Source organism: Cornus florida, unplaced genomic scaffold (genome assembly GCF_030987335.1).
Source record: "Cornus florida cultivar Cherokee Brave unplaced genomic scaffold, ASM3098733v1 CherokeeBrave_3.0.0_Hap2_Chr04, whole genome shotgun sequence".
In the NCBI taxonomy this organism is placed as follows: domain Eukaryota; kingdom Viridiplantae; phylum Streptophyta; class Magnoliopsida; order Cornales; family Cornaceae; genus Cornus; species Cornus florida.
In genome coordinates this window covers 32824416-32830415 of record NW_026775574.1, presented here as the reverse complement: position 1 = coordinate 32830415, position 6000 = coordinate 32824416, and the positions used below count along the sequence as shown (strand labels likewise).

The following is a 6000-nucleotide window of genomic DNA, read 5'->3' as shown; positions in this document are numbered from 1 at the left end:
TTTTATAACATTTTTATTCTTTATTTAAAAAAATATACAAAAAATATCCCTATTCTTTTTAATTTGTACAAAAATGACCATCAATTAATATAATACTCATTTTACTCTTCCAAAAATGCCCCTAGATAAATCAAACAATTTCTCTGCACCTCCGGCAACAAGGACCTCTGCAACTCTCTAACTCTCTCCAAACATTCCTCCCTACTAATTTCCAGTTTCTTTTCTCCTTTTTTCTGTAATTTCGATTTTCTATCTCTTCCAAATTCCAATAATTATCCTCTCTTATTTCTCTTCCTCTCTCTATATACATATATATACATATATCTGTGTATATATATATATACACACATCTAATCTATATATCTTTCTCCATTTCTCGGAGGTGGTGACCACCACCAACTTATAAAAAACAGGTTTAAAAATGCCAATTTGTCTTATAAAAATATGACATAAATTTGCAAACTTAAATTCGGATCTCATTGAGAGCTTGAAGGGAAGATCCAAAATTTGACCTGGGTGGAGGAAGTTCTGATTTTGGGCTTCAATAGGGTCGGTGGGGAGAGGTGGTTGACGATCGGGTTTGTAAATCGGAGAGGAAAGAGCACCACTGCCGGCACAAGGACTGGACGGCGATGAAATGTATCGGGCGAGCTAGGAACAGCGGCGGCGATACACGAGGGATCTGAACTTACCGATACCGGCGTCCAACGATGTGGCGATATGCAGCTTTGAGGACGGCGGCGACACAACTGGCCGGCGATGAGATGTGTTTGTCGAGCTTACTTTTCAGATAGTTCTCCGTCGCCGCCGCCGGTTCAGAGCACCGCCATCCTCGCCGAAGACATCTCTGCCGCCATCGTTTTTGTCCGCCTCATCACCGGTTCAAACCATCGCCGTCCTACATCCCCGTTCCTCGACACAACTGGGTGGTGGTAGTGAGATGTTGAGGTTGTGATTGGAGGGTGGGGTAGAGATAGAAAGAGAGAGGAAATGGGGTTAGGTTGGAGAGAGAGAGAGAGAGGGAAGAGTGGGCTCGAAAACACTGCATCACGAACATATAAACTGGGTTTAAATGTTCTATTCCAATATTTTACTAATTATTTTTGTTAATAGAATAATAGAAGAAGATAGAGAAGGTGTGTAAGGTTAACATATTAGGCGGGACAGCTGGCCATTCTGTGTGACACCGAAATAGGAGTCATCATTTTCTCTAGCACCGGCAAAACCTTTTTAGTCATTTCACAAAAATATTCCTATTAGTGACAAATAAATTAAATTAACAAAATGACATTATCTAATAATTTTTTAAAAATAAATGTTGATAGTGGCGGTGATGGATGGTTGTGGAGGTGGAAAACAGTAGTGGTGTGCTGAAAGGCGGCGGTGGTGTGGAAGGCGGCAATGGTGTTAGTGGAAGGCGATAGTAGTACTGTGGTGGTGGTGGTGGAAGAGATAGTGGTGTAGGTGATGATGGTGAAAGCCGATGGAAGTGACTATGGTTGTGGTGGAAGGCAGTGGAGATAGCGGTGGTGGTGATGGAAGGTGATAAAAGGCGGTGGTGATGGTGGAAGCGGTGGTGATAGTGGAGGGCGGTGGCAGTGGTGGTGGTGAAAGGCGGTGGGCATGATGGCAATGGTGGTGGTGTAAGGCGATGGTTGTGTAAGGCAACGGTGAAAGGCGGTGATGGAAGGGGGTAATGGTGATGGAAGGCGGTGGCAGTGGCTATGGTAAAAGGCAATGGCGATGGTGGTGGTGAAAGGTGGTGGCGATGGATGGCGGTAGCCGTGGTGGTAGTAGCAGTGGTGAAAAGCAGTGGTGGTGGTAGTGGCGGTAGCAGTGATGAAAAACGGTAACAGTTGTGGTTGCTGCAAAGGAAGGCGGTGGCGGTGGTGGAAAGCGGTGGTAGTGGTGAAAAGCAGAGATGGTTTTGGTGAAAGATAATAGTTATTTTCAGACTTAGAACACGAGGGTTTTTTGGAAAGCTAATTTTTTAAAAAAATTTACTTAGGAATGGAATGGCCATTCCAGTTTAGTTGTGGAATGGATTTTCATTCTAATGGAATGACCATTCTCACTTTAAATTGCATACTAAACAAAGAAATGGTTAAAATGGGCATTCAATTCCTTTCTTGCACACCAAATACAGCACAAGTATCGAAGAATTTTTCCATTCATATTCAATACATAAATTTCTCACTCAAAATTTTCAATACTTAATTTTTAATTTTATCAAATAACATCTTACGCACACAACGGCCTTCTCATCAACTAGACTTAAGGAGTGCTCTAAGATTACAAGTCCTTTAAAAGGCCCGACATCATCATCTTTGAAGAAATGAAAAATAAAAAAATGACTCAAAGCAGTAATTAATATGCAGACCACTATATTTTTATTTGCATTGCTTTAGGATAAATTATGTCAATTCTACCTCAGTAGGAATCAATGTATTCTTATAATATTAAATAAACAAAGATATATAGCAGGTTTTAATACTCACACATGAAACGATATAGTAAAAATAAAGAAATAAAGAAATAAATAAAATCATTAAATTAAACACAATAATTACATGTATAGAAAAAAATCCATGGTACAAAATTTTTACAACCATCTTAATGCTAGAACAGTAACAATATATGTTTTTTTCTCTAGAACAGCCAGTGTTTCTTTCTCGGCTTATTCCGCATTGGAGCATCTGCAAAACAAAGCCATTTCTCAGATTATCAAATTTCACTATCTTCTCCTACCATATATCATTATGAGTTCCACAGTAATGAAGTCAAGTTTGAAAGTAAAATGAACCTTTGATTTCATAAAGTGAATTGTAATGCACCTCGGACCAGAAACTTAACCAAAGCTCTGCAGCACGATAGCAAAAAGTTGAACCATAAGAATATGTTCTTGCAGAGTACACATTTTGTAATAAACAAATATATCGCCATCAAAATCGATAAAGGAAAGACATAACAACTACACATCGCGAGAAATTCAATGCCAAACAATTTAGAAGATGTCGGTAGGTTCTATGACCCCAACATTTTATAGTTCTCTTGTTTTTTGATCATCGTTCCCCATATCTAAGTACGTAAACCCCTCATTTTCAAATTTCTGGCTAATTACTGTTTTATCTCCACGCCACTATTCAGCATATTGATTACCAACTCTGCCTACAACGACACCTTGATTTGATTAAAAGAACTAAAAGCAAAAAAATAAAAGAAAGAAAAGAAAAATGGAGCTTGGCCGGTTTTGTAGCCCCACATGTCCGGAAAGTAGTGGATTAATGTGGTAAAGTTGCATGTTTCAATTTTAATGAAGTGAAGTTCTAATATAATGTCCGTAGTGGACTACATGGGTCGTTCCCGTGCACCCCCCTACAAGGAGAGACTCTCGCTCCCTCATCTGTCCCTTTTCTTCTTCTTTTTGATCTGAATATATCGAGACGAGTGGACATTGCAACTGGCCGTCGTAGCGAGGCGGCCAACAAAAAGAAGACGAGCTTGTCGTGGTAGCCGGGTAAGTGGATGAGCGTAATCATCGGCTGAACCAGCCATTCAGGGCCACTCCTTAAACGAGAAAGTGAGTCGGGCAGGAGAAGGCAGTGCCCCTAGCATCATTCTATTGGCTAGGGGGTTCTCCAAGTTCCTGGTCTCTCTATTACCAACTCAGATCTGTGAATAGAGAAGGTAGGCTATCCGCTGCGTAGTCCGAACCTGCCCCGTTTGTATCCCTCCCGCTGGAACAGTCACGCGTCCGAAATAAACCATTGCATTTCGGGAGACAACCGCACTGATGGAGGTGAAATATGCCACACATCCCATATATAGTATAGTATAGGCCATCCTGTTGGCGATTCAAGATACATAGCCCCTCGCGGGGTGACATCATCGCACTTTCCTGAGCCAAGTTAACCGGTCGGAATGAGAAGGCGCGCCCATGACACATGGGGCAAGGAGGGCGGGGGAATTCCTTTAGCGGCCGTAACAAATAAGGTAGCCACAGGCAGGGGCGGAACTAGGGGTGGGCCAGCAGTGGATAATACGCTTGATACAGAGCGCAATCTTTTCACTATTCTCATGGACGAATCAATGACTCTTAAGAAGAAAGGCTTGCTGGAGAAGGCAGTCAGAATTATTGACCATCTTTGGAAGGCTAAGCCCAAGTATAAAGAGCTAACGCCCTAAAGGGAATTGGAATCGGTTAAAAAGTCACTCTTGAATGACACTTTCTGTTTTGGTCAATGTACATATACTTTACACCAAAGCCAAACAAACCGGGGCAGATGCGGGCGATTACTTAACCCGATCCGGATCCCAGCCTGGCGGATAGAATTGTGATGGAAGCCATTTCAAGGCTCTTAAATCTCATTCTTGAAGTTCATTTCGTGCCGGAATCTCACAGTTTTCGAAAAAGGAGAGGGACTATTACATTTTTTATTCAATTAGAGGGATCGGGTCCAGTGGACAGACTCATTAAATAAGATGTCGTCCAATGTTTTGATAACATAAGATCATGGAAAACTAATAGACCTTCTTAAAGACTACTTAGGAAAAGAGAATATACCTTTATGTAATCTCATATTGGCTTTTCTAAAAAGTCAAATAGTGGACAACCGGGGAACAAATTATTCGAACCAATCTAAAGGAATACCGTGGGTAAGCCCCCTGTCACCGGTATTGATGAATATTTTGATGCATAAACTTGATCTGCAAATCCAGGAATTCATGCGAAGAGAAGAGAGCATTTACTACGTTCGATACGTAGATGAAATGAGAAAGTAAAGGCTAGATCAGATCATGCCACGGTTGTAGGGTAGGGTTCTTCTTAACTCATCTCTTTCTTTCTTCTCTGGTCAACGATCAAACGTTGTGAATTCTACCAATCGACATGGGTTATTTCAGCATTACATTATAAAGTCCTGTGGATATAACCAACGAGCACGTGGCCTAGTGGTATCAGCCTCTTACTTCTCAAAGGGAGGTCAGGGGTTCAAGTCTCAGAAGAGACAAGTGTGTGTGAGTACCAACTAGGAAAAAAAAAAAGTCCTGTGGATTTGAATTCAAAAAGAGTGAGGATTTGCCGGCGAAAAGAATAAATGACATATGATGAAGACTCGCGCGACGGGTCCGTATCCAGACCACTCAACTCAGTATCTTGATAGATCTCACACCAGACCTTATATTGACGAAGCCGGGAAAGGAGTTCTTGACCTGACTAGAAACTAGAAAAAAGAGTTCCATAGCTATATGCTATTTCCGCATCTGTTCCCGTATCGCTTGTTAATAGAGCGCATTAGCCTCTTGTTGTTGCAGAAAGTTCTCCCATCTAGGCAAGGGCATCCCTTGCCGTCATCCCTCTTCTTTTGGGTCTTGGGCTTCAAACCCTTAGGACAGTTAGAGGAGCATACGACGTCATAAACCCCTGTTATTTTCAATTGAAAAATGGAAGGTTTACAGCAGATAGGTCTCCTTTTTGTCGAAACCAAAGCCCGAAAGGTTGACTTCATTCTTCCTCATCCTGCCTTACCTATCAATAGAGGGGGCCACTAAACTGAAAAGCTGGAATGACCAGACCGTCAGTTGTACTAGTCGTATGTGTAGGTCCATGACCATCAATCATTGATATCAGCGCTAGCCTTTATCCGCTTTTTGATTCCGAAAAGGGTACATCTTCAAGCACGAGACAGCTTTGAGAAAGGGCACTTAAATGCCAACTTCACTCTTTCCCCCGCCAAACACAAGAGCTCCATTTTTTTGATTCTCTTCACCTGGGCTGGTCTGGAAAGGGCTTCACTAGCTTTCCTGCTACCACGCTGCTTACTCATCTGGTCATTTGGCCTTTTGCTTTGTAGCAAAAACTGGAAGTTTTTTCTTTCTTTTTGAGAGATGGTTGGTTTCATGCATCATTACGCTGAGCTTCAGCCCCAAAGAATTCATCCTATCTAATCATGTTAATCTGCATAGCTGATCCAATGGATATGAGCTATCTAAAAGAACTCC

The 6000-nt window shown here is 41.7% G+C and overlaps 1 protein-coding gene across 5 annotated transcripts in view; it reads right to left on the bottom strand.

Moving 5' to 3' along the window:
- Positions 1 to 2430: 2430 nt before the first annotated feature.
- Positions 2431 to 6000, bottom strand: part of LOC132303120 (OVARIAN TUMOR DOMAIN-containing deubiquitinating enzyme 12) — a 28406-nt gene continuing 24836 nt past the window's right edge. For all 5 annotated transcript variants that reach the window (XM_059800221.1, XM_059800220.1, XM_059800218.1 and 2 more), the window contains 2 exons: positions 2804 to 2860; positions 2431 to 2696 (listed from right to left, as the gene is read on the bottom strand). In XM_059800221.1, coding sequence (XP_059656204.1) covers positions 2650 to 2696; positions 2804 to 2860 — 104 coding nt within the window. In that variant the 3' untranslated portion in view covers positions 2431 to 2649. The remainder of the gene's footprint in view (positions 2697 to 2803; positions 2861 to 6000) is intronic.